The following is a 26,873-nucleotide window of genomic DNA, read 5'->3' as shown; positions in this document are numbered from 1 at the left end:
AGAAACAAAACCGTGCGACTACTGCTTTGTGGTTGAGCGGGCAGGTTAGTCAAAGCGGACAATATCATTGCTACGGGGTTCTGGGGGCGTTACAACTTGACCATAACTTTGATGTATGTAGGAAGGGGTTGTATTTGTACTCTCGGGGTTCGTTAACCCTGAACGTAGCACATTACGGTCTCAAGCATTGGAAATGGGGGCTGAGTATCAAGCTGATTGGAACACCAAGTGCACCCTCCTAGTTTGTGCATTTCCTAACACCCCAAAGTTTCGACAAGTTGAGGCTGATAACGGTACCATTGTTTCCAAGGTTTAACTTCATATCTCAAATTTCATTTAAGAATCTTTACTCATTGTTGTTACTCGTTAGAGATATAAAAATTTCAGTTGGTACATATATGATATATCACAATGTGATATTCTATAAATTATTTAGCATATGGTTATTGGTGTATTACAGATGATCTCACTAATTTGGTAACCTTATATTAGGATTGGATAACTGAGTGTCACAGCCAGAAACAGCTTGTTGGCATTGAACCTTACCTTCTACATGCTGGTAAACCGTGGAGGCATCAAAGTGGCTCTGTTGGAGCAAGCGAAGGTCTCTCTCTCTCTCTAGTTGAAATCATTTTTAGTTGTACTCAATTAGTCAATAGCTACCACTCCAGCTTTTCTGTCATGCACATGTTCATGCAATTTATAGTCAAAGATCTTTAGATCAAAGGCATCTGATCCAAGTCCATAAGAAACCTAGTTGATAAGCTAGCTCTTAGCTCATAAACTATGATAAGCTAGATGACAAGGACATGTTAAAAAACTAATTGAAAAAACTCTTAGCTCATAAACTATGATAAGCTAGATGACAAGGACATGTTAAAAAAACTAATTGAAAAAATACAAGGGGCATAAACATGTGCATATTCAAACGCTACTCGAAGTAGCGATTCAAAAGCTAGCTTATAGCCGACCAAACGGGGCTTTTTCAGTAAACTCAAAAAATAATCTAGCTTATGGTTGCCAAACATGGCCTAAGTTGTTGCAATGCCAAATTTTGATTCTCTTTTTAGTGGTAATCTTATTCCTTTATAATGTTCCACAGTGTAGAAATGTAGTATCAATTCACTTTGTTTAAAGCTGGTTGGTCAGCATGCAACTACAACTTAGGGGCTGTTTGGTTGGCTTTCCATTGAGTCCTGAATGGATAAAGTTGTCTGCGTGGGATAATGTTTGTATAGATTAGGAAGGTTTTTGTTTGGGAGGGTTTTTTTCATAGATGGAATGAGTGTGTTCTTTAACTGGGTGGAGCAGGTTTGAAAAAAACTTGGCTTTCTGCATAAATCTTTCCCCCTAAAAGCTTACTGAATCACTTTCTATATCATTAAACCACTAGCAAACAGTCATGTATGGTTGACCGAATAAGCTGTGAGTCCCGTTAAGCTGCTAACAAACAGGACCTTAGCATGCTCAATTTTTCTTTCTCTTGGTTTTTGTCTGTTATCCTCTCATCAATCTAAGGTTTTGTAAACTTGGGTTGGGTTCCGGTGAGAAGGAGACTTAAGGTGAGAAGTGTAAGAAAGGATCTCCACCCTTGGATGCACATTAGGATGATATGCACCGAGATGAGATGCACTGGGATGCAGCAGATCAAACCCTGTATCAAGCACGGTTCATGGGTGGGTTTGAGATTAAAGGTGATCAAGGGTCCAGATCCCTTCTCATGCTTCTCATCTTAACTCTCCTTCTCACACAATCCTTCACCTTGTAAACTTTATGTTTTTACGTTGTCTAGTGAGTAAACTATCGACATCTGATTTTTATTGGTGATTGCAGATCCAAAACCATCTTCATCAAAGAACTCTCTTAAGCAAGTAGACAAGCTTGCAGATTCAAAACCACGCCCTTCTGCCTCGACCAAGGTTTACTTAGTCATCTTAATTTAGTTATTGAACGATGTGCATCTCTCTTCATTTGTTTTAAAGGTAATTGCAAATCAAGCACCTTTACCAGTGCCTTCGATTACAATGATCCCTTTGTATGTGATATCTGAAACAGACGGACAATAAGCACTCTAGAAATGAGTTTCCGACTTCTGAAGTGAAGAAATGGGCAATAGATGACATGAAAAAGACCATATCATGGTTGGACAGCCAAGAAGAAAAGGTATGGCAGATTGGTTTTCTAAGTTGTGCTGCAATGAGACTGAGCTACTCCCCCCCAACCCCAAAAAAACTAATAAAAAGGGTTATTTAGCTAAATGATGTCCTAACAAGTGCTTTTTAAATCCATGATACTTTGATAAGTTTCTAGGCATTCTTGTGTATGGAAGTGATGTTCTCAACCCTGTTAGAAGGTCATGGATTTAAAAAAACCCGTGTTAGAAGGTCATTTAATTTAACCGAAGGACCCTAAAAGAAGCTCGAGCTGGGATGTCTTTTCCTTTCCTTCAACTTATTCTTGTGCATTACACAGCCTGATCCAAGTGAGATAAAGAAGATAGCAGCTGAAGGAATCTTGACATGTTTGCAAGATGCCATAGATTCTCTCAAGGAAGGGAAGGTATGAACTTTCTCCTTATATCATCAATAAAATAATTTTCGTCCCCCAAAACAGAAGTTGTAATCAATTTGTATATTTTGCCACTCCATATACCTTCTGCCTCCCAAGGGAAAGCAAAAAAACCGAAACCGATGGTGAAAACGGAAACCCGAAATTTTCGGGTCGAGTTCGGGGACTTCTTATCGGGGACGGGGCGGGGATCGAGGACATATTCAGGGATTTTATTAGGGACAGGGATGGTGATCACCGGCCCGATACGTGTATATATATTAATTTATATATAATATCATTAAAAGAAAAATACTAATTTAAAAGGCTTTTTATCTACTTTCCCTCAACACCCCAAATAAGCCTCACTAAAAGTCTAGTTTATTTGTCTAATCGTGATGTTAGTTGGATGATATTTGAACCTTTATTTACTTTTATATTGTAATCCAAGACATTGTTCGTAATGATTTTGATTATGTTTGAGACATTTAAACTTGCATGTTTTAAAAATTATAATTTACTTTTCCTTGTGAAAATTAACATGTTCTAATTTTTTCCGGGCCGGTTTTGGTTTCGGTTCGGGTATAACCAACGGGGAACGGGGATTTTTACCCTTGACAGGTTCCCAGCGGGGGTTGGGACACCGTGGGGCCAGATGGGGATCCCCGATAAAATTCCGGGGATCGGGGATGTTACAGGGACGGTTCTGGTTATCAATTTTGGACGGGGATACGAATAACCGGCCCTAACCCGGCCCGTTGCCATTCCTCTCCAAAAAATCAACATGTACAAAAGAGGAATGTAATATTGTTTTTTCGACCCGTTCGTGTGTTATATTGAAATCATTATGAATTTCTGTTTACAGGGTATGGAAGAAATAATGGAGCAGTGGAGTTTCATCCCACGGGTCGTTATGGAGCTGAACAAGCTGGAAATAGCCAGAGATAGTCCGGTTTCTGCTTCTAAAACCGAGACCTACAAACAGGCTATCGTGTTCAAACGGATTTACGAAACGGAGCTCAGGAAATTGGAAGACGAGACGAACGATAAGAAGAAACGACAAAAGATCGAAAAGGGTGGAAAAACGAGCAAGGATGAGGAGGGTTACGACAGCGATGATACGATCGAGATGACAGAAGAGGAAGTAAAGGAAGCATTCAATAGTGTTGCATCTCGCATTGTAGTAAATGATAACCAGTTTGGTCATAGATGATGATGGTTCCAAGTTCATACTGCAAGAATCAGGAACTCTCATGCTTGCTTGGTCTTTTCATGGTTTTATCAAGTATTTGTGTTATATCTGGAAAATATATTTTAATTAAATCTATGATCTTTTTACATGCTTTTGGCGTGTAACTCAGTCGGTAAAAAGGTGGGATGATTTTGTCCAAATATAAGATAGGTTTTGAATTCGACCCCTCTAGTCTCAATGATTGGAGGCAAGTTTCGTGTGGGATCGGTTGGGGTTGTCGGTAATCAACTTTTTATCTAAATGATCTTCTGATCTATTTAACTCATGTTGATCAGATAAGATCATGGATTTAATTAGAATCTTGTTTCAAATTATATACCTAAATTTAAGCTGTGTAATAATGGAATAAATAACCCTTCAGGAAAAAAACTATTCGTATAAACAAAATATTTATGAACATATAAAAATTAGGGTATGCTTAGTGGGTTTTTTATTACGTTATTTATTGGTAAAACTGTATATCCGAATTAATCTTTTTTTTTTATTAACCTGGATATCCAACTCGTTATGCGAGCCGACTAATCCCAGGGCGACCACCTGCTTTGCAGATAGCCCGGAGACACCGCATTTGTACCTCCGTGGCCACAAGAGGATTCTTATTCATCCTTGGATTCGAACGTGAGACCTCCAGGTACTTTTGACCTTTGGAGCCAAGCTCAAACCAATCAGGCACCACCCTTGTGGTTGAATTAATTTTTTTGTATAAATTGAAAATATTTTTGTTTGAGAGAGTTTTTCATAGATGAAATGAGCGTGTTTTTTAATTAGAAAGAGAGGGTCTAGAAAAAACTTGGATTTTGCATAAATCACTTTTTATATCATCACGTCGCTATCAAACAGTCGTGTACAATTTGCCGAATAAGCTCCTAACAAACACACTCTTAATATAACTTTGATATATTATGCATATGTATGACTTAATATATATGTATTTTTAGAAAACGAATACTAAACTTTTTTGAGGTATAATAAGTTATGGATTAGGTGTAAATATTCAACATATGCGTTCACAACACATTTCTAACAATTTACTGATGTCTGGTATTATTATATTAACATTAACAGCTAAATCGAGAACGGTAAAAACATAGACCATGTTAATAAAACTAAAAGTTAACGTTTTACTGGACAAGCATAAGGGATCATTTACTTTGCATTAACTTTCGTTTCCGGTCGACATGGGTGAGATGAAGCGGAGGACGACAACGATGAGCAAACAACAGATTAACAATCAAGTAGATGACCATTATCGATTTACTAAACCCCCCTTAATTCTAATAGTCAGATTACTTTAACAAGTCACCAATTCCAAACTGTGAAGTCCCTGATAATCCAAATCGAAGCCCAACTAAAATCACAAAAAACCTTAAATAACGGATTGTAGATTTCAGACCCCGATTTAACATAAAACGACAACGAAATCATGATGGATAGCATTAACGTTAGCAGTACTTCTAAACGACGATTCGGTTAATGGTCGTTAACACACTGATATCATAGCTATATCGACATGATTAACTAGTTTTTATAGATTTCACTTTTCAAGCATAGTTACAATTTCCATAAGTTGAGTGGCCGGAATTCAATATTCATTAGTTTAGTGCCAAAATCGAAAATTAATTTAATTTCTATATTTTATCCTCAAGAATTAGATAATTACACACACAGCCCTCGTAGTCTTCCAACAATAAAAGGCTTTTGGCATTGGCTCCCTCGTTTTCTTCTTTTCTGAGTAGGGTTGCAGCAGATAAACGCCACCACTCACCCCTTTCATCTCTCCATCTCTCTCTCTCTACGGTTCCCTAAAGACCTTCACTGAACTATCGAACCACTGTGTGTTTGTGTGTGTTTCTTACATCTAGTTTATCTCTCTAGAAGCGTCTAATTGGCAATACAAACAATGGGCGCTTCGCTTCCTCCCAAAGAGGCCAACCTGTTCAAGCTAATCGTCGTAAGTTCTTCAATCTCTGTGGATTTAATCAGTGTATCGATTTTGTTATTTCTTCTGTTACTGTATCTAAAGAACCCTAGTTTTTTTGGTAGTATGTATAGCTAACTATCTCGTTGACTGTTACTCCCGTGTTGTAGATGAATTTGGATCGTTCATTGTGATTGTGAAGTCTTTGTTGTTGTCATGAAATAAACTAAAGATGCCAGTTTTATGTAATATTTAAGAAGCCTTTGTTATGGAGACTGCCAGCATATTGTTTTAATGCTTTTGTTATTGCTCATGCATTTGATAACACATTCAATGAACTGTGGATTGGTGCTTCTTTCTGATGAATAAAAATTTGAGCTTTATGTTACATGCAACACTATAAATCCATTATACAAATGCGGAGTTTGCGGTCTGTTTATTAGCAGCTTAATGAGCTGAACGAGTCTCACAGCTTATTCAGTCAGCTATAGATGACTGTTTGGTTAGGCTTAATGAAACAGAGAATGCCTTTTTCATTAAGTTTTTAGGGGGAGCTTTATGCAAAAAGACAAGTTTTTTTTTCCAAACATGCCCCCACCCCCAAATTAAAAAAACATGCTCCTTCCATTTATTAAAAAACCTTCGCAAACAAAAATATTTCCAATCTACACAGACAGATTAATCCAATGCAGACAACTTTATCCATACATGACTTAATGGAAAACTAAATTAACAACCCCTTATTCTTTTTCAGTTATGCTTTAATTTAGCGCTGTAAATAAGTTACTGTGAAGCAGAGACCATTTTTTCAACTATAGTATGGAATATGGATGAGACAAGGGCCAAAATTGTTTTCATCTCATTTGTGGAGCAGTAGCTATATAAACTAATGTCACTTGATGGTTCAGCACTGAACTGAACCTCACATTCGAATTGCATTAGGCTGTACAACATACATGCGTGCATGCATACATTATTTTGATTTCCAACCATTTCGAGTCTGTGAATAGTGGTAATTTGCGGATACTTCACATATTGTATTGTTCTATTATAGTTCTACCAATGTCTTTCTAGAACCAGCATCATTGCCTGACTGTCTTGAGTGGTTTGCTAATGAAGTGATTACATGTTTTCTTGATTGTATGTTTGGCAGAAATCTTATGAAACAAAACAGTATAAGAAAGGGCTGAAGGCTGCAGATGCTATATTGAAGAAGTTCCCAGAGCATGGAGGTTTGTTAGAAGTTATCATCTAATTCAACTCTAAATTACAGCCTTGATGCTTTCCAAACATCTGGATATTAAGGAAATGCTACTCGTCTTAGCCTATTGATTATAAGTTGCATTCTTCTGTTCTGGAACAATGCTACGATCTTCTGCATTTTTCGCATAAATTATATATGTACATATATATGCTGCATGCTAGACTGACATCTTTATGTCAAGTAATAACATGCGTTTTGTTATTTGTGAAATTAGTCATGTTCTTTGTAAGGATGAAAATCAGATTAGATGAGCTCTTGAGTTTAGATTAATTTTTTAAACTAGATGTGCGATATACTATAATGAATTAACGGCTATTATTGAATTCATCCCACTCAATAGTACCTGATAGGGGAAGTAAAATTAATCCTTGTTCATCCTTGGGCTACTCAGTGGCTGTTTTAATTGTTATCGAGACTACAAAGGCTGTACATTATTGTTTGAGCCATTTTCCCTAGTATACTTATCAACTTGGTTATCTTGAACCATTTCATCATTGCTGATTGGTAGGATTCTTTAGCCCTCCGTATGTTTATTGTTCTGCAACAGAGTACTTTCACAAAATTGAATTTTGAGTTTCTGGGTAAAGGGATTAATATCTTTATTTCTGTCTTTAACTTTTAAGATTCTTTATTTGGTTTCTAGAAACTCTTTCGATGAAAGGATTAACGCTGAACTGTATGGACCGTAAGCCAGAAGCATACGAGCTAGTACGGTTGGGATTAAAGGTCGGGATCTTTTTCTTGTACTTCTCATTTAACATTTCGTAACTTTTTGGTGATATGATATTGATCTTAAGACTGGTTATTCCATTGTAGAATGACTTGAAAAGCCATGTTTGTTGGCACGTGTATGGTCTTCTGTACCGGTCAGACAGAGAGTACAGGGAGGCAATAAAATGTTACCGCAATGCTCTGCGGATAGATCCTGACAACATCGAAATATTGAGGGACCTATCGCTTCTACAGGTAATATTATAACATCAGATAACTGTTATTTGAAACTGTTCTTTCCTTCCTTCATGCAACTTTTATTTCATTTGGAGCAATTTATGAGTCATGCAAGTGAAAATCTTAGTCTTGGAAAAAGGGCCAAACTGGGTCTTTAGAGTTAGTCTACAAGCATGCAATGATCCTTGGGATGTTGTCAGGGGTTGCTATACATCCATAGATAGATAATTTTGACTAGCAGTTCTATCAAAACGCGTTTACTTTGCAAAGAAACCGAACTGTTGTTGCTTTTGACACTACATCTCATGTCGATGCTATCATCAGATGACATTGGTAGTTTGTGACTCCTCCAAAAGGAGTGTTGATTGGTTGACATTCGTTGTTTTTGGACAGAATCGAAATTGATCAAACCCAATTTTTCATTGGATATTGGATCATTACAATCGATTCAGTCCAATTAACCATTGAATTAGACTAGTTTTGATTATTGGATATTACTATTGTTTATTTATTGGATTGGATCGGATTGATCCAATATTTTGAACCAATTATCTTTACATTTCACTTAAAAAACACCACTCATAAATAGGGATTCATATAAATCCAACATAATATATAGTTGGATGACATTTGGATGATAACTGTATTGGATCGCGCTGGTTGTATTGGATTTGGACTATCGTTCAACAACTGATTGATGCAATTTGGGTATTGGAATTCTGGATCCGAGCAATCCGATTAAAATTGGATATCTAATTTTGGTCGATTGGTTGTTATTGGATTGGCTGGTTGTAATTAGATTAGATGACTTTCTGCACAGCCCTACTTAAAAGTCGCAAGCATGAGAAAGCAAACATGAGGTTTTTGTTGTACTATCATCATATTGTCGTTTAATTTCTTATGTTTTGTCTTCTTTAATGTCCCTTTGTTTTATCTCCTTTGTATTTTGTTTAGGGTGGTTAATGGTGCCTTTTCTTCCCTGCTTGCAGGCACAAATGCGTGACTTAGGTGGTTTTGTTGAAACTAGACAACAGCTGCTGACCTTGAAACCAAATCATCGCATGAATTGGATTGGTTTTGCAGTTTCTCATCATTTGAACTCAAAGTAAATTGTGATACCCCGCTATATTAACATTAATGCAATTTAAATATTTGTTTTCCCAGACCTCCTATTATCTATTTATACAGCGATAAAAATCTTATTTTGTTTAGGTTTCATTCAGTTATACTATTTTTCACCATCTTCAGGATCCCATAATCATTATTTCTCACGTCAAGTGAAAAGGGCCCACAATCGCATTTTCATTTATTCTCACACATTATAGATGGCACCTGCAAAATGATGAATTGCGAAAACCATAGGACCTTGATCTTCTAGCTTATATGAGCACTTGTAAAGTGCTATCATTGTTGTTGAAAGGATATATAATGATATATGTCAAACTATCATACTCATCCTTTACAATCATTTGGAGGGGTTTTATGTTCTCAGCAGCAAGAAAATAATGTTGCCCCATTCATGGCTATGTTTTTTTTGAAGTATCTAATACTTATATATGGCAAATAAAACAAATAAACTCACTCACCCTCCTCACATTTGGTGAGGTTTGAACGCCTGACCTCCTAGGAGGCCAAAGGCTCACATACCGCTAGGGCAAAGGCCCTTTGGTATTCATGGCTATGTTTTGCTTTATTTGCTTTTGTTATGATTAGTTTATACATTACACTTGTTCAAAATGGTACTTAAATCAAAGGATCTCATTATAGATATAAGCTGGCAATATAGATACAAGCTTAAATCAAAGGATCTCATTATTGCTTATGATCACTGCATCCATAGGGACTACGGTTGAATTTGCTTGATGAATTTATTGAAGCTTTTGCATTATTTTTTGTACATGGAATACAATCATTTGAAGTCACGGCAATGGTTTTAAACTTCTGTTCAACCTTTTTTGTTTAAACAATTATTCTCTCCCTATACACGTGCTAGCAGCTACCTGCACACTTGCTCAATTCAATGGAAGTTATATCTCAATATCTTCATGACCTTGTACCAGTGAATTATAGTCTACGGACTCTATAGTTTCATGAGGGAAGAGTTTGGTTACCGCTAACCAGTGGTTATGATATTAAGTGATTAAGTCCATCTTTCCTGCTGTCCTTCTGTAACATATTAACCTTTATGTTGTTTGGCCAGTGCATCAAAAGCCATTGATATTTTAGAAGCATATGAAGGGACTCTTGAGGATGATTATCCTCCAGATAATGAAAGGTGTGAACATGGGGAAATGCTGTTATACAAGGTAATATATGTAATAGCTAACTCTAGAATAGTATTACTTTAGATTTAACTTTTTATTGATCGAGTTGATATCAATGTGCATGTTCTATCATAGTTGATCGATCCAGATGATTGTCTTCACTGAACAGGGTCTACAAGCAATATGATAGTCAAATATGGAATGTGTTTATATGGCCATTAGATTTCCCACCATGTCAAACTCTTTTGTTTAAGAGCATCCTTTGCAAGTTAACAATTGGTTGATGAATGTAATTTTGTTATGTAGAAGTTTCTGTTATATTTGTTGCCGTTAACTGTTAATCAACACAAGACAGAAGGAACGCTTTGCAAACATTTATAGAAAAGTCTCTGTACATATAGATAAATGTTGTACCCATTGAGCGAGCATATTAGTTATCTGTATATGTCTATATTGTGAAATGGGTAACTTTGATCTCAGTGTAATAGATTCCATAGATATGTTACTGCACTTGTTATCCCACTGGCTGTAGTTGCTTTAAATGGATCATTGCCTCTGCCAGTTACTCTATTGGTATATGAAATATACACTTTGGATGTCCAAAGTATCCACCTAAATGATGCAGAGTTGCTCTGCGTTGCATTACTGCAGATGGGTCCAATTCATCGCTATTCATGGCCATCAGATGGTAATATCAAATGCCGAAGATGTGTTATCTGCTTTTTGATCCAGGGATATCCCTTGACCACACACGCATGCACACACACACACACTCTCTCTCTCTCTCTCTCTCTTGTTATATAGGGTATAGCCGTGTAGGTTGAACTGCTAATGCCTTTGATTAGAGATTTTACATTGCCGTAGGATTGAGTATATAGGGAAAAGATCTAGAGAGAACCCCCATAAAGGAAGAACCGCAGCACCCATCCTAATCGTTAGATTGAGATGATTCAATGGATGTAGTTATTACCGCCTTTAAAAAAAATAAAAATACCCCCCATTTTTAGTCGAAAATCGGCGAAATATAAACTAAAAACAAATTACACCAAAAAACGATTATTTTATTATTTTTAACTACATCCAAATTGATATATACTTTTTCATCCCCTTTTTTCGTGGTTCTTTGGTTTCTTTTTGAGGTTCTCCCATGATCTCATCCCTATATATAGTTTCTTGTTTAACAGTCAGTATTTTATCTGGGTCTTCCTTGAAATCTGTGTTACCCTTGAGTATATGGTATGAAGTTTCTGGTCATTCAGCATTGCCGTATTGTCTACTTACAGCCTGTACTTCATTATGTGATCATAAATACTTTATGAAGTTGATATTTGCTTGTTAGTCGCATTTGCAAGGAAGACTCACTTTTGATGGCTTATGTATGCCTGTGTTGTTCCCCAGATATCTCTATTGGAGGAATGTGGATCCCTTGAGAAAGCTCTTCAGGAGTTGCGCAAGAAAGAATTCAAGATTGTATGTTCATCGTCTATTTGCTTTGCATTGTTATAGATGAGAGAAACAATTGGCTTAATTTGTCACCTTCTGCGAATGCCATGATAGGTTGATAAATTATCCTACAAGGAAGAGGAGGTTTCTCTTCTTGTGAAGCTTAATCGTCTGGAGGAAGGTGAAAAATTATATAGAGTTCTGCTAGCAATGAATCCTGACAACTACAGGTAGATTGCTATGCTTAAGGATTTTCTGTTATTTCAGGACTTCGAGTCACTTTTTGAATTAGATGATAACTTTCTACTGAAAGGTCTGTTGGTACTATTGCCATGAGTTATCTGTGACATTAGATTGAAATATATAATGTTGTTCCGTTAACTCATAAATGAATCATGAAGAGTGGAGGTTTTGATAGGTTGTATAGACATGTTTCATTGTGGTTCTTTTTCATCAAGGATTAGATGTTCAGCTCACACAACTGACACAGTGACATTTAATGTTAAGCACAGTTCTTCCATTTACGCGTAAGTAATTGTTCCCCTTGCTCTGTTAGATACTACGAAGGACTGCAAATGTGTGTTGGACTGCATTCAAAGATTGGCCAATATTCCCCTGATGAAATTGATAAGTTGGACGCTTTATACAAGTCGCTTGGGCAGCAATACACCTGGTCTTCTGCTGTGAAGGTGATAAATTTATGTGTGCTTATGTCCTTTCTCACTTAACTTGAGATTGTAGTTTTTTTGTTATTGACAAAAGGGAACTGTGTTTAATGCTGACCCATTCTGGAAAAGAAGTTGACAACTATGCCAACTCTGGTTTTTGAACAGAGTGGTCTTTTCTTCTTACAAAAATGAGTGTGGTGTTGCCGTGTTGGTCTGTGGTTGTTTCTTGTCAGAGTACTTGTTTTTAGATGGATAATCTAGATTTTCACCATCATAACGTAAAAACAAATAGATATAAAGATGGGCCATTATTTCTTAAACAATTCTGTGTCCTTGAGGATTCGATTTTTTTTGACTTCTTCGAGGATTGAAGAATTTGATTTTTAAGTGATTTGATTCCATAGTAGATCAAGTTTACATCTTGAAAATATAAAAAGAAATTGAAATTCTGACCTTGCAAATGTATACAGATTAAATTGATTCTCAATCAGATAATCAGCAAGTTAGATTGCATATGTGAAGAGAAGAGGGGGGGATTCTAAATTGGAATTGAGGGAAAAGATTCTCAGTAATTATTATCTTAATGCAAATAAGATGGTTATTAAAGAAGTGATTGTGCTTCCATACAGCTTGTTTCTAGACATGAGATTGTGTGTTCACTACGGTATGCAAGACTGCAAGTTGTAACACCTTCCCATATGTTCGTTAACTCATATAACACCTGCGAGTCCTTGGAGTATAATGCTTAATGGTTTGTGAATTAAATCCCCGAATCATGTTGAATGTGATGAGCTCAACTTTTCTATTCATGGATTTGGTTTCCTGTCATTTTCTCTGATCTAATTAATATTGTAACACCTCTTCAACTTCGTAGGGTGCTAAGATTGTTTACTCAACTTTAAAGTTTATTCGGCTTATGGTGATCTTTTATTCAAGTTATTGGAATATTGTCTCTCTTCTCCCTTTCTAAATTACAACACTTTATTTTTAGAGGATCCCGTTAGATTTTCTAGAAGATGTAAAGTTCCGGGATGCCGCAGATAACTATGTTAGGCCTCTTCTAACAAAGGTACTTAACAGTCTTGTTTTTTGTTGCTTTGATGACCCTTCTTTGTATTGTCGACTCTTTAACTTCCACTAATGACACATGTAGGGAGTTCCTTCACTGTTCTCTGATCTTTCTCCTCTATATGATCATCCTGGCAAGGTTTGTGGACACTACCATATTAAAGCTTTTAGAACTGTTCGGTTCATGCTTTGTTCCATCACTATGACAAAATTCTACCCTTTTTCTACAGGCCAGTATTCTGGAAAGGTTGCTCCTTGATTTGGAGGAATCACTAAAGACAACTGGTGGATACCCTGGAAGGTGAATTAATATTAATTCCTGCTTTTCAGATTTTGGAATAGCTTATCTTGTGGTGTAGATGTGTCAACTTATAGGCCTGTCTGCAAATTTAATCATGGAACAGGCTTTGGAGTTTTGTAATTTGCATATTTTCCTTGACACAAATATACTTCGGGGCTGTTTGATTCATTGAATTCAAAGGATTTCAAGGGAATTGGAATGGTTAATTCTTTTGACGAAATTCCAATTCATTTGGTTGGTTCAAATATTGAGAATGTTGGAATCCTTTGAATTCTATTGAATTCCTTCGATTAAAGATTTCACCATTCCACGGCATATCCCAAAGATTCCAATTCCTTACAGTTCCATCCAACCAAACTTGTGCTCAAATTCTATTTCAGTTCTTCAAAATCAAATTCCTTTGATGGTTTCCACCAAATTCCATTATGCGAATCAAACGCCCCCTTGGTGTTGAACCAAGTCTTTGTGGAACATGACCTATTTACCTTTCCTCATTTTTTTGTTTCTTTGAAACATTGTAACACTATTTTTATTTCAGTGTTATAATATCTATTTGTACAACTTATGTTGATGGACTTCAATTTTCTGGGAAGCATGGACTTGTTTAAATTTTGTCGGGTCTCTTCCTGTTTTTAAGACATGGAACTCTGACTTGTGTGTGTGTATATATGTATACACTTTTGATTATGATTATAGTTTATTTGTTACTACTGGGGCTTCTACATTGTGCATATTTACAGTTATGGTTACGGTTATAGCAACAGTCAGCAATCAACATCGATAGGAGCTTATATGGTTCTTTTGAGTCTTCAGATGCATTATTGGAATGCAAATTGAAATCAGACCACATGGCTACTTCTCACTATGAAATATGCTGGCACTGCTTCTTGTGCCATGGAATTTTCTATAGCTAGTGTGGGTACAATAGACACTACTCTTTCTATGGCATGATAACATATTCTCATTTTTGAAGATGCTATAACCTGCCTTGCAATTGAACAACCCCAACTGCAAATATGCCGTCTTCATTACAGTKGCGGAGCTACCTTATAGCCAGAAGGGGCCAAGGCTGCCCCTGAACTTTTATAGAAAAAAGTTCTAATATAGGCTCGAAGTTTATTACCCCTCAAAACTTTGTTTATTTATACCAAATTATTCTTTTCCTTTCTTTAAAATACCAAAGAAATTCTAAGTTTTGTTAAATAAGAGAGTTTTCCCCCGATAACATTCATGTATTTTCAAAAGGTTGCATTTTTTTATATTTTACTTGTGGACACATCTTGTGTTTGTTCATGTAAATATAAGCATAGTTATGTTGTTCAGCCCTACTATTTTAACAACCAATGTCTATGGACAAGTATTAATAAAAAAACATATCTTTTAAAAAGGTCTTTTGAACATTAAAATCGTATTCTTAGTGTTTCTAGGCTCCCCCTAGATAAACTTTCTGGCTTCGCCCCTTGTCTTCATAGTGTTTCTATAGCTCGTCATTTTTCTTGATATTTTGGTGGGTACATGGTAGAAGGTTAAAAGAAGTTAAACGTGCATCAATTCTGTGTGTGTGTGTCTTCATTCAGTGTTCTGGCAAGGGCTGAGGGAATGATATGTTGTTGAAAGTCTATATTTCTTGGAAGACGTCGTTTATACTTTTTAAAAATGTGTTTAACTTGTCACACTGCTGTTGTTCATTGCTCTGTATGTGTTTAACTTGATGTCATGCACTTTTGTCGTTATCAACGCACATAACTGGAATATATGGGTGAAATTTGTGGCTTGTTTCAAGTACAAGATAGAACCATGTAATCTGAACTCAATATGATGATGTGCTGCATCAATCGCATGTATTGATTGACTTCTATTCGTTTTTCTAAATTATCCGAATCTGAAATTCCATCCATTTTCTAGTAGAGATACAGCTTCATTGCAATTCATGTTATGGGTTTATTTTTATATGTAGCCAGATTATCTACTTTTCTAGCCCCATTTATGTTAACATTAAATTATGATGTTGCATCTAATATATAGGTCGGAGAAGGAGCCCCCTTCAACACTTTTGTGGACCTTGTTTTATTTGGCTCAGGTTTGTTCTCACTCAATGAACGGTTTGCTTTTATAAAATTTCCTTTTTCTCATTTTCATGAAGTTCTGCATGTGTAGCATTATGACAGACGAGGCTTGTATGATATAGCTCTAGCGAAAATTGATGAGGCTATGCAACACACTCCAACTGTTATTGATTTATACTCTGTCAAGGTTTGTTTTTACCATCCTTTTTTTATACTTTATTATAAATTGCAACATGACTTATCTGTGAGGCCTTTTTCTGATGTTTTCTTGTTGATATTGCATGTCAAAATGGTATTTTGCTAAGCATTAACATGGAGATTGTGAACTGTCTGAATCCTCAGTATGTGGATCTTTTTAATCATAATGGGGTTTCTTTTGTTCACAGAGCAAGATATTGAAACATGGTGGGGACTTTGCAGCAGCTGCTGCATTGGCAGATGAAGCTAGATGCATGGATCTTGCAGATCGTTATGTAAATAGCCAATGTGTCAAACGAATGTTGCAGGCTGATCAGGTTGAGAACATCAAATAACATTTTTCCTTCACTTCGGGGCTGTTTGGTTTGTTTTCCATTAACTCCTGTACGGATTAAGCTCTGTGTGTATTAATCTGTCTGTATAGATTGAGAAGGCTTTTGTTTGGGAGGGGTTTTTCATAGATGGAATGGGCGTGTTTTTTAATTGGGAGGGAAACGTTCGGAAAAAAGTTGGCTTTCTGCATAAAGCCACTTTCTATATCATTAAGCCACTACCAAACCGTCTGTATGGCTCGTCTCTTTTCTTTTCATCCAGTATTGCTGCTGATCTTTCTTTGATGTCACCTGTAACCCGATTTCAACATTACGTCAGACACAAAAAATGTAAGATAAAGGGATGGTGAAACAGAGTAAGAGGCTATTTGGTTGGTTTTCCATTATATCCTGTATGTATAGAGCTGTCTGTGTGGATTAATTTGTCTTTATAGGTTAGAAATCTTTTTTGCTTGGGAGGGTTTTTTTCATAGATGGAATGACCGTGTTTTTTTGGGAGGGACAAGTTTGGAAAAAAACTTGGGTTTCTGCATAAAGCTCCCGCCTAGAAGCTTACTGAATAAGCCACTTTCTATATCATTAAGCCACTACCAAAGAGTCATGCATAACTGACCGAATAAGCTGCAAGTCTCATTAAGCCTATTAAGCTGCTAATCTTTCTTCCACATGGTACACCATTTCTTACAGGTTCCACTTGCAGAAAAGACAGCTGTGTTGTTCACAAAAGATGGAGATCAGCACAATAACCTTCATGACATGCAGTGCATGTGGTTAGTGTTTGTTTACAAACTTGACTCTGAGTACATTCGAGAACATATATATATATATATATATATATAGAGAGAGAGAGAGAGAGAGAGAGAGAAACATCTAACGATTTGAAATATCGTCATTTGTAGGTACGAACTTGCATCTGGGGAAAGTTATTTTCGCCAGGGTGATCTTGGACGTGCTTTGAAAAAGTTCTTGGCTGTTGAGAAACATTATGCAGATATTACGGAAGACCAATTTGATTTCCATTCTTATTGCTTAAGAAAAATGACTCTGCGTGCCTATATTGAAATGTTAAGGTTTCAAGATCTGCTCCATGCACATACGTACTTTAGGAAGGCAGCAGTTGGAGCTATAAGGTGAAGCTTCATACTTTGCTTTAGTTTGCATTTTTCATTGATAGATAACTGACGAAAATACTTCTCTCTAAAGAAGTTATCTTCTACTTATCCCTTTCAACATGATGGTTTTTTTGTAGTTAACCGCTCTTTGGTTGGTTTTCCATTAAGTCCTCTTTGGATAAAGATGTCAGTGTGGATTGATCTATCTGTATAGATTGGGTGGGTTTTTTGTAAGATCACATCCCACATTGGTTGGGGGAGGGGAACAAAGGTTTCCTTATAAGGAACTGGACACCTTCTCCAACAGACACATTAAACCATGAGTCCAGGTTTGGACAAAGTCGACAATATCTAATACTGTTTGCCTGGATGGGATGTTATATTTTTGTTTGGGAGGGTTCTTCATAGGTGGAAGGATCATGCTTTTCAATTGGAAGGGAGAGGTTTTGTAAAAAACTTGGCTTTCTACATAAAACTCCCCTAGAAGCTTACTGAATAAACCACTTTCTATATCATTAACCATTACCAAACAGTCGTATGTAGTTGACCAAATATGTGAGTTCCATTAAGCTTATTAAGCTGCTAACAAACATGCCCTAACTCTTTGTTTCTTCATGCTATCCATTGTCTCATATAGATGTTACATCAAGCTTTATGATTCACCTTCAAAGTCATCGACTGAAGAAGATGATGAACTAGCAAAATTGCCCGCTTCTCAGAAGAAGAAATTGAGGCAAAAGCAGAGGAAGGCCGAAGCACGAGCTAAGAAAGTATTAACTAGTTACCTCTAAGGGATGCAAATAGTGCGTTTTGTCCTCTCTATGTGACGACATGTATATTGACCATTTGACCTTTTATGTTTTCATAGGAGGCAGAAGTGAAGGGTGAGGAAGCAAATGTTGGTGGTGTTTCGAAATCCGGGAAAAGACATGTTAAGCCAGTTGATCCAGATCCACATGGAGAGAAACTATTGCAGGTTGCCCCCTCCCCTTCCATCTTTCTTGAGATGCAATCATTTAAATCATTTGCTAATTGTTTGTTTTTCTGATCTTTTAATCTTTCTGATGTTAGACTGAAGATCCTTTGATGGAAGCGGGAAAGTATCTGAAGTTGCTGCAGAAACATTCATCTGATTTTTTGGAGACACATTTGCTTTCTTTCGAAGTAAATATGAGAAAGCAAAAGATCTTGCTTGCATTGCAGGTAATTTTATTTAATTTTCTTCCATAAAACTTTTCTTGGAAATTTCGATAGCAAAAAAGGAGCATTTTGATCCAGAAAACTTCCAAAGAACTCTAATCATGGCTGGAATTTATCAGAAGCCCACCGAAAAGGGCTTCCATGGGGCTCCAATCTTACAACCTCTGTGGGTTGCGATGTTGCATACTTCCCACAAATTTTTGACATCCTTGTTAGGCCATAACAGATGACCAAAACCATCATCCACATAACCCGGTAAGTCAAGCCGTAAAACAATCTATAGAATCCAACCTTCTCTAATATAATTTGTAACAAGCATGGTTTTAAAAAGCGCTCAAGGCATATGCCTCGAGGTGAGGCGCTGGAAGATCGAGTTTGAGGAGGCGCCTCTCATGGGTTAGTTGAGCCGCTTATGCCTAGAGCCACTGAGGCGGACCTTGAGGGGTGCTGAGGCTGGGGTTAGGAATTAGGGTTTAGAAATCAACTTACTATTTTATTTTTTATAAAATAAACCCGTTTCTTGCTCGTCTTCTCCTAGTTTCGTTTGTCATCTCCAACATTTTCGCTAGTCTTCCAGTTTGAAGAGCATCACGTGTGTGTGTGTATATATAGGGTCAGGGGAAAACCACAAAACAATGAAAAACTGAGGAACACTTTGGTAGCCGTTCATCTGGACGGTATGCACTTGAGCATACAAGTATCTATAAGCAATTTGTTCGGTATGCACATGTGCATAACATGCACACGTGCATAAAACCAAGAAACAACTTCAATTACTTGTATGCACGTGCATACCGTCCAGATTAATGGTTACCAGAGCGTTCCTCAGTTTTTCATTTTTTTGGGGGTTTCCCCTTGAACCTCCTTCTCTCTCTCTCTCTCTCTCTCTCTCTATATATATATATATATATACACACACACACATTATCTTTTCTCTAGTCTCCCACTTTGTATATATTTAGTGTATATATGTCCGCCTTGGGGATTACGTCTCGCCTCACTGAGGGAAAACGCCTCGAAGCCTGATTCCGCTTTTTAAAACCTTGGTAACAAGCCTAGCCCAAAACTGTAGTCCAATCCAAATAACTTTCAAGCAAATAGAAATATGGGAGGAAGTTACCGTTAGAAACTAGTTTTGTTGGATGTGACTTGGATGATACATCGACTGCTTTTTTTCTATAATCAGGCTCTGAAGCAGCTACAACGATTGGATGCTGGAAAGCCAGACTCTCATCGCTGTTTGGTATGCCATTTACTTGACGTTTAAATTTAGTTACTACTTCACATATGTACTGTCTGATAGTTGCAAATCTTCATTTTGAATATTACTTCATTTTCTGGCTTTCTCAATGATAAAAGTATGTCATATGGCTTTTCGTATTCAAGACGTTGATCTTTTAGTACGGTTTTACAGTTAAGATTCTTCCATAAAGTGGCATCAAGGCCTGCTCCTGCCACCGATGGTGAAAAACTGATTTCAGGCGTCTTAGAAGCAGAGCGACCAACTTTCAGGTATCTTTTAGGAGATGTTTGGTTGGTTTTCCATTAAGTACTGTATGGATAAAGCTGTCTGTGTGGATTAATCTGTCTCTGTAGATAGGAAAGGTTTTTGTTTGGGAGGGGTTTTTCGTAAATGGAATGAGCGTATTTACTAATTGGGAGGGACAAGTTTGGAAAACATTTGGCTTTCTGCATAAAGCTCCCCGCTTACTGACTAAGCCACTTTCTATATCATTTAGCCACTACCAAACAGTCATGTATAGCTGACTAAATAGGCTGTTAGTCTCATTAAGCTGCTAACAAAGAAGCCCTTGATGTTCTAATAAGCATTAGACGTGGTTAAGAATTTGGGTGACCTAGCACATAATCGTCTAAATGGGGATTAAATGGATGCCTAACCGGACACATAGTTAATTTTGATATACAAGTATACTTGATGCTTAAGGGCCCGCTTGTTAGCAGCATAGTGCGCTTAATTGGACTCACAGCTTATACATGAATATTTGGTAGTAGCTTAATCGTTATAAAAAGTGGTTTATTCAGTATGCTTGCTTTATGCAGAAAGCCAAGTTTTTTTTTTTTCAAACCTGCCCCTCCCTGTTAAAAAACATGCTCCTTCCATCTATGAAAAAAGCATCACCAACAAAAACCTTTCCAATTTATACAGACAGATCAATCCACACATACTGGCTGGTTTACTCTAATTACCATTATGTTAATTTTTTTTGTCATCTCTTTTGTAGTCAGTTGCATGGCAAATCGCTAGTGGAAGCAAATGCTGTTTTTCTTGAGCAACATAAAGGTTGTTTTTTTACTTTTAAACCACTGATTACATTCTTGATAATATGTGCATACATTACGATCACTTTTCATCTGTAAGAATCTGTGCTGGTGGTTTGTGCAGATTCCTTGATGCACAGAGCAGCAGTGGCCGAGATGAGTTATTGTTTAGAACCAAACAAGAAAGGCGAGGCCATCAAATTGATCGAAGAATCTCCCAATAACCTTGTGTCTAGGTAAGTCGGGCTAATAAAATGCATGATATCTATTTGGGTGTGTTTATCCGGACAGGAACAGAACAACTGTTCAGCGTTGGGTAAGACAAAACTGGACAGGACATGACAAATAAAATGATCAATTTACCCCTAATGAGTTGTTTATATATTTTATATAAATTGATAAATTTATGTAATTTATTCAATTATAATAAAACAATTTTTATAACAATATATATCATTAGAGAATTTTCGTCAATACGATTAAAATGACTCCAAAATAAAAAGTTTATGTAGTTTATTTTATACCTTTTCTATATTATTTTTTTACTATTAGTATTTAATTAATTACATAAATTAATCAAAATATAGAAACAACATAAAAAATATTTTGAGGACATTAAAGTGAAAGTTTAAAGAGCATAAAATACAATAAATAAAATATAAAGAATGAATAAAATGTAAAGATAGAGATGCATTTGATGTTTTAGAAGAGAATTAGGTTTTATTTTGAGGTTATATCGGTAAAATATAAGTTTGATTCACCTTGTTTCATGGGGTGGAGGTGGAACGCACCTCTTCCACTTTGTCTCATATTAAAGTCTTGCCAAATATGGAACAGTGATCCATGTTCTGTTCTATCTTGTCTTGTTCAGTATACCAATTATAAGTTGGTCATGTGGCAAGCTAATGACGATTGCAATTTTCACATTATATTCTTCATCTTCAACTTCAAGAAACTGACCAGTAAGTTGGTCTATGTTGATATATACTTAAAAAGATCTGCTGTGTTTTTGAATCAGTAATGGATCACTTAGAGAATGGAAGCTAAAAGACTGTGTTGCAGTTCACAAATTATTGGTATCTAATTTTGATGATCAAGATGCTGCATTGAGTAAGTCGTCGTTTATTTTTTCAATTTCTTGTCGAGTAGCTGCCGATGCTAGGCTTGTTTCTTGATTCATATAAGTGGGACCGCCATCATGAATTGCTAAATGGCGAAAAAGAATCCAACCCATCATGTTAACTATTTCAAGTCACAAACTTTTGTGTTTTGTAGGATGGAAATCCCGATGTGCAGGATACTTTCCTTACTCGAGCTACTTTGAAGGCCGCCATTGCTCTGCAAACAGAGATTCGAAACAAGCACACACTGAAAATGGATCTGTTGAATTCCTTCCATCAAACGGAAAGGTAGAAAAGCTCGAGGCATTGAAGAATCTTGCGATCTAAGTAAGACATGCGGGCATACAGATCGTTTCTTGGGGTACAAGTTAAATGACTAAGATTGGTGGATCAAAGATGGCAGGTAAGAAGAAAAGAGATGGGTATTTTAGTAAAATCCAACCTCCATTTGTTTATGGGAGGATTCCCTTGACGTCGTGTATACTTGGGTTGAGTTGAGTTGAGTCGAGTCGAGTTAAGTTATGTTTAGAGTTGTTTTTGTGGAGGGTTAGTTCTCAAGAGAGTTATGTTGTACTTTGCCTTATTTTTAATTTATCATCATCATGATCATGTACAAATGCTATCAAAATTTTGGCATTGAATCTTTTACTTACTATAAAACAAGTTGATGTTTCAACTTTACTCCCAACTCTTACTTTTTTTCATTCATCTACGTCAGTTCAATCTACGGTTTTGATAGTTGTGAGAACCGACTGTTCATGAATTATTCTGGCAATTATCGTCAAAAATGAGAAAGTATGGAGTTTAGAGGGAAAATTGTGGTGGTTTAAATATGTGTAGGCAGGGGCGGATGGCCATTAGGGCCTTGGTCTCTGGGCTTTTTTTTAAGATAGAGTAAAGCATCTTCAATCCATTAAAGTTTTTATGTATAAAATTCTTTTGGGCCCTTTTGCTATTGCTGATCCAGTCCATTTGTGTTCCGTCCAGTAGGAGACCAATGGTTGTGCCGATGAGGTAAGTAGGTGTAACGAGGAGGGGCAGACCAAAGAGGTCGTGGGATGAACAACTGAGGTTATATTTGATAGTATTTAGACATTTTTAAGGACATGATATCTGATAGAAGGTGAGGAAAGTAGAAAGTGTAACAATTGTGGGACCAAGGGGTTGTGGGATGAACATATGAGGTTATATATGACAGTTTTAGATATTTCTAAGGACATGATATCTGTTAGAAGTTCATGGAAAATTAGGACCAAGGTAGTAGATTTTCTTTATGGATTTGTGGCAGGTGCGAATGGGAAGTAGGGAGATTTTACGTACGGACGATCTGATCCACGACCTTAGGTCGCGACTATAGTCGAATTAATTCAGAGCAGACCCACATTGATAGATACAGTGGCAAGCGCCACCGCTTCATGGTATCGTCGAAAGGAAAAAAATTACGTTTTTGAAAGGTGTCACCGTATTGTTTTGTTGGGGATCACCATATAGTTTTTGAAACTGAAATGGTAATACAAGCATTTAGTTCTCAAATTTTTTGTTTTCTTTTATGTATCTCTTGTTTTTAACAAAATTATATGTAGACCGGACTCGAACATGGGTCTTTTCTATATAAGGACAACTAACGTAAGTAATATTGTGGAAAAAAAATTAGATACCTTCTTATAGTCATATTGTGTCACCACTTAAAAATAATTATGGATCTGCCTCTGCATGAATTACATGTGACACATGATTTTAATTTAAGATCATATATTATCTGACTGTTTTTTATTTAGTTATTGTTAATCTACTCTTTTACATCCAAGGACAACTTTATAAACGAAACTATATAGGGACTGTTTGACAGTTGTTAAATGGTTTGATGCAGAATGATTAAGTGGTTGGAATGATTAAGAGGATCTCATGAATATAGTGCAAAATGAAATATAATTGTTTGGTAAAATTTACAATGAAATTAGGGCGTTGAATGATTAAGAAAAACCCATGATACAAAATCATTCAGATAATTTTAGAATCATTAATAGACAAAAAAGATTCATCTCTTAACGATTCAGAGTATACCTATCAAACTTGTGATTAAAAGCACAAAACAGAAAACAAATAGAACGAGTCATTAATGTTAATTATGCCCATTAAGATATAGAACAAATCCACGTGTCACTCAATTAGCCACACATCAAATATCAATGTATCCATGGATGCATGTATGCACACGTTCATGAGATACCAACCACATATCATTCAGCCAGTGGGCCCTACTTAATTAAACAACAATCAGTGTGACCCCAAAGTAGGGCCCATTGGGCCATATGGCACATAATTTTGGTTTTAGTGTGTTGGGGATTTCCATGGGCCCAACCCATTTAGCCCATGGCCCACCAAATGTGTCCATATTCTCTTTCAATTATTATTATCAAGAAATTTACATGAAGTAGGTCTCAAGATGTGACATTCAAACTTCTCCCTTCGACATCATGGGTTACGTGTAAGGACACCTTAAAACCCATTATGGTTTTTTCAATCAACAAAAAAAATGTCTGGGTTTTTAAGGCTCGAGTCGAATCAGGTTTTAGGGTCGTTTAATCGAACTTCTTTAAGCTGGAGTTTTCGGGATCCGATCTAGGCCTGGGTCCACCACCAATAGCCTGACTGGGCAGTGACACATGGTTTTGTACTGGGCTCGGGTTTTTTGTGTATCTCTAAAAAATGAATATGAAATTAATTTTTTTTTAATTTTGGGTTTTTGGTTAAGTTTGTTAGCCTGACTTTTGGTTAATAAGATAACTGATAAATTACTTATATTTGGTAGAAACTAGGGGTGAGTATGGGTCGGGTCGGAGAGGATGGGTCGGGCCCATTATGTTTGAACCAATCGGGTTTCGAGGGGGGGGGGGAGGTGTTATCGGAACTCAAACCCCGATTTTCTAAAAGATAACCCACGGGTTTCGGATTAGGCGGGTTTTGCTCACTATTAGTACAAACTAGATGATAAGTTAGATAACAATGAAAATGATCTAAAATGACGATGAAAAAGTGCTTAATTCCAATATGTAAGAAGTATAATTGGAAAAAAAGTGAGAAGTCCTTGTAGCTTATTGAAAAGTTAACCGTAGCTTATAAACTGGTTTATGATTTACTAAAATTTGAACTCAGTACTTTTTTTTAATGTTAACCATGGCCCCAAGAGTGACTGAGTCCGTTTGTGCGAACCTCGACTACCATAAGACCTTGAGAATAGACAGGCACTCGAACCGGTGACTTCTGTGAAGGAACCTCAAATGCCCAAATCGTATTGCAGTGAGCTAACTCAGTATTTTCTTTTGACAAGGTCGTTTACATCAATGTGTTGTTCAGAGGATTTAACATTTTCTTTTTTTTGATTAACCTGGATATCTAACCCGCTATGCGAGCCGACTAATCCCAGGGCGACCACCTGCTTTGCAAATAGCCCGAAGTCACTGCATTTGAACCTCCGTAGCCACAAGGGGATTTTTATTTCTTTTTGGATTTGAATCCGAGACCTCCTGATACTTTTGACCTTTGGAGTCAAGCTCAAACCAATCAGGCACCACCCATTAGATTCTTAAACTCGTACTTCTTTGTCTATCGACCTTAATTCCTTTATTTATATTGAATGGTCTTTTAAAGACATCTATGGAATATAAATTTACACGAGAACAGATAAACCGATAAAACTTAAATCCAAATAACATCCAATCAGCAATTCATGATTAGATGTCTCTTTGTCTTGTCACAATTGGTTGCTTGTTGTATGTCTTATCAACAATAACATAATTAAAGAGATGAACGCTTTATTATGTACTAGAAGGGTACCCACACAATACAACGAAATATATCTTCATTTTAATGTTTCATTTTTTTTGTCTCTGTTGATATAATACAATTTATATGGTTTTGAGAAAGATAATGTTTTTCCGATTTACTGAACTAATTTATTTTTTCCTTAACAATAAAATTTTATAAAGATAATGATTCTGTTAGAACTCAATGGCTATCATAATTGTATTTGATTATGTTTATCTACAGTTAGTTATACGAATTCAAAAATGGAGCTTTAATAAGTTGTACTTACACACAATTTACTTGTAATCTTAAATTTTAAGTAATATGCATTACTACACAATATTTCATGCATAAATAATGATTTTTAAGAGTTTTTGTCTAATGTTTTATAATATAGTATAGATATATATATATATATATATATATATATATATATGCACTTAATTTCTTTATTTACGAAAGATGTTAAATTCGATAGAGGTGAAAGAAACTTGCCTTTTCAGTGTTCAAAGTGGATGATAAATATCTTTCGACTTAAATGGTATTAAATTCGATTTGGAATTTATCGTTTAGTGATATATGAGTGGGGTCAATCTTGTCTTCATAAACCCTCGACCGCCGAATCACCTGTAGATTCTCGAATTTCATCCAACGGAAAAAAAAATATTTAGTTCAAAAGAAACATTCAGTATTACATACTTACATAAACTGTAAACGTTATATCAATTTAATGTAGTGTGAGTAGGCATGCCAACGGGGCGGGGATGAGGCGGGTTTTGTAATCCCCATCCCCGTCCCCAGTTTTTTAGTAACAGCCCTAGTCCCCGGCGGGTACGGGGATTAACATATCATCCCCGGTCAAACCCTGATCCCCATCCCCATTCAAGACCTAATTTTAGAAAATAAATAATATATATATATATATATATATATATATACATATATTATATAAAATATATTAATAATGTTATATACAGGGTATGGCACGGGTTGGGGGATACGCTATCTGGCCCTGACCCCAACCTCGGTTTGAGTCTACCGGGGATCCCCGCCCCCGGACCCGTTTTAGCGGGAATCTTCGTCC

General features: G+C 36.4%; 2 protein-coding genes across 3 annotated transcripts; both read left to right on the top strand.

Annotated features, from left to right (window-relative positions):
- The first annotated feature begins 103 nt into the window (after positions 1–103).
- LOC112509836 (DNA-repair protein XRCC1) lies at positions 104–3,903 on the top strand. Its single transcript, XM_025115015.1, has 6 exons — positions 104–310; positions 493–604; positions 1,834–1,919; positions 2,056–2,163; positions 2,473–2,559; positions 3,413–3,903. The coding sequence occupies exons 1-6, from the start codon at positions 194–196 to the stop codon at positions 3,758–3,760; spliced, it is 858 nt and encodes a 285-aa protein (XP_024970783.1). The 5' UTR covers positions 104–193; the 3' UTR covers positions 3,761–3,903.
- Positions 3,904–5,529: 1,626 nt separating this feature from the next.
- LOC112508638 (N-terminal acetyltransferase A complex auxiliary subunit NAA15) lies at positions 5,530–22,377 on the top strand. Of its 2 annotated transcripts, XM_025113311.1 has the most exons (26): positions 5,530–5,750; positions 6,871–6,949; positions 7,625–7,707; positions 7,798–7,947; positions 8,919–9,034; positions 10,130–10,235; positions 11,592–11,663; positions 11,751–11,866; positions 12,193–12,325; positions 13,296–13,373; positions 13,458–13,511; positions 13,603–13,673; positions 15,699–15,753; positions 15,831–15,926; positions 16,126–16,254; positions 16,957–17,039; positions 17,169–17,399; positions 18,019–18,151; positions 18,250–18,357; positions 18,453–18,584; positions 19,768–19,824; positions 19,996–20,093; positions 20,825–20,883; positions 20,986–21,097; positions 21,880–21,971; positions 22,137–22,377. In XM_025113311.1, exons 1-26 carry the CDS (start codon positions 5,700–5,702, stop codon positions 22,307–22,309), a joined length of 2,667 nt encoding a protein of 888 aa, XP_024969079.1. In that variant the 5' UTR covers positions 5,530–5,699; the 3' UTR covers positions 22,310–22,377. The 2 variants fall into 2 exon arrangements, with proteins under 2 accessions (XP_024969079.1, XP_024969080.1); XM_025113312.1 differs by lacking the exons at positions 5,530–5,750; positions 6,871–6,949; positions 7,625–7,707; positions 7,798–7,947 and adding an exon at positions 8,324–8,789 and having other exon boundaries at positions 8,884–9,034.
- The last annotated feature ends 4,496 nt before the right edge of the window (positions 22,378–26,873 follow it).

This window comes from Cynara cardunculus (assembly GCF_001531365.2).
Source record: "Cynara cardunculus var. scolymus isolate 2C chromosome LG 3, CcrdV1, whole genome shotgun sequence".
In the NCBI taxonomy this organism is placed as follows: domain Eukaryota; kingdom Viridiplantae; phylum Streptophyta; class Magnoliopsida; order Asterales; family Asteraceae; genus Cynara; species Cynara cardunculus.
Note: the sequence above shows the minus strand (reverse complement) of the source record. Positions and strands in the feature narration are given on the sequence as shown.

Bases quoted from the DNA above. Each gene is read 5' to 3' on its own strand.
- LOC112509836 (XM_025115015.1), top strand. From the start codon at position 194: ATGGGGGCTGAGTATCAAGCTGATTGGAACACCAAGTGCACCCTCCTA. The intron at 1,920-2,055 runs GTTTACTTAGTC...TATCTGAAACAG, and splicing joins GCCCTTCTGCCTCGACCAAG to ACGGACAATAAGCACTCTAG. The intron at 2,560-3,412 runs GTATGAACTTTC...TTCTGTTTACAG, and splicing joins ATTCTCTCAAGGAAGGGAAG to GGTATGGAAGAAATAATGGA.
- LOC112508638 (XM_025113311.1), top strand. From the start codon at position 5,700: ATGGGCGCTTCGCTTCCTCCCAAAGAGGCCAACCTGTTCAAGCTAATC. The intron at 6,950-7,624 runs GTTTGTTAGAAG...TTTGGTTTCTAG, and splicing joins GAAGTTCCCAGAGCATGGAG to AAACTCTTTCGATGAAAGGA. The intron at 19,825-19,995 runs GTATGCCATTTA...ACGGTTTTACAG, and splicing joins CAGACTCTCATCGCTGTTTG to TTAAGATTCTTCCATAAAGT.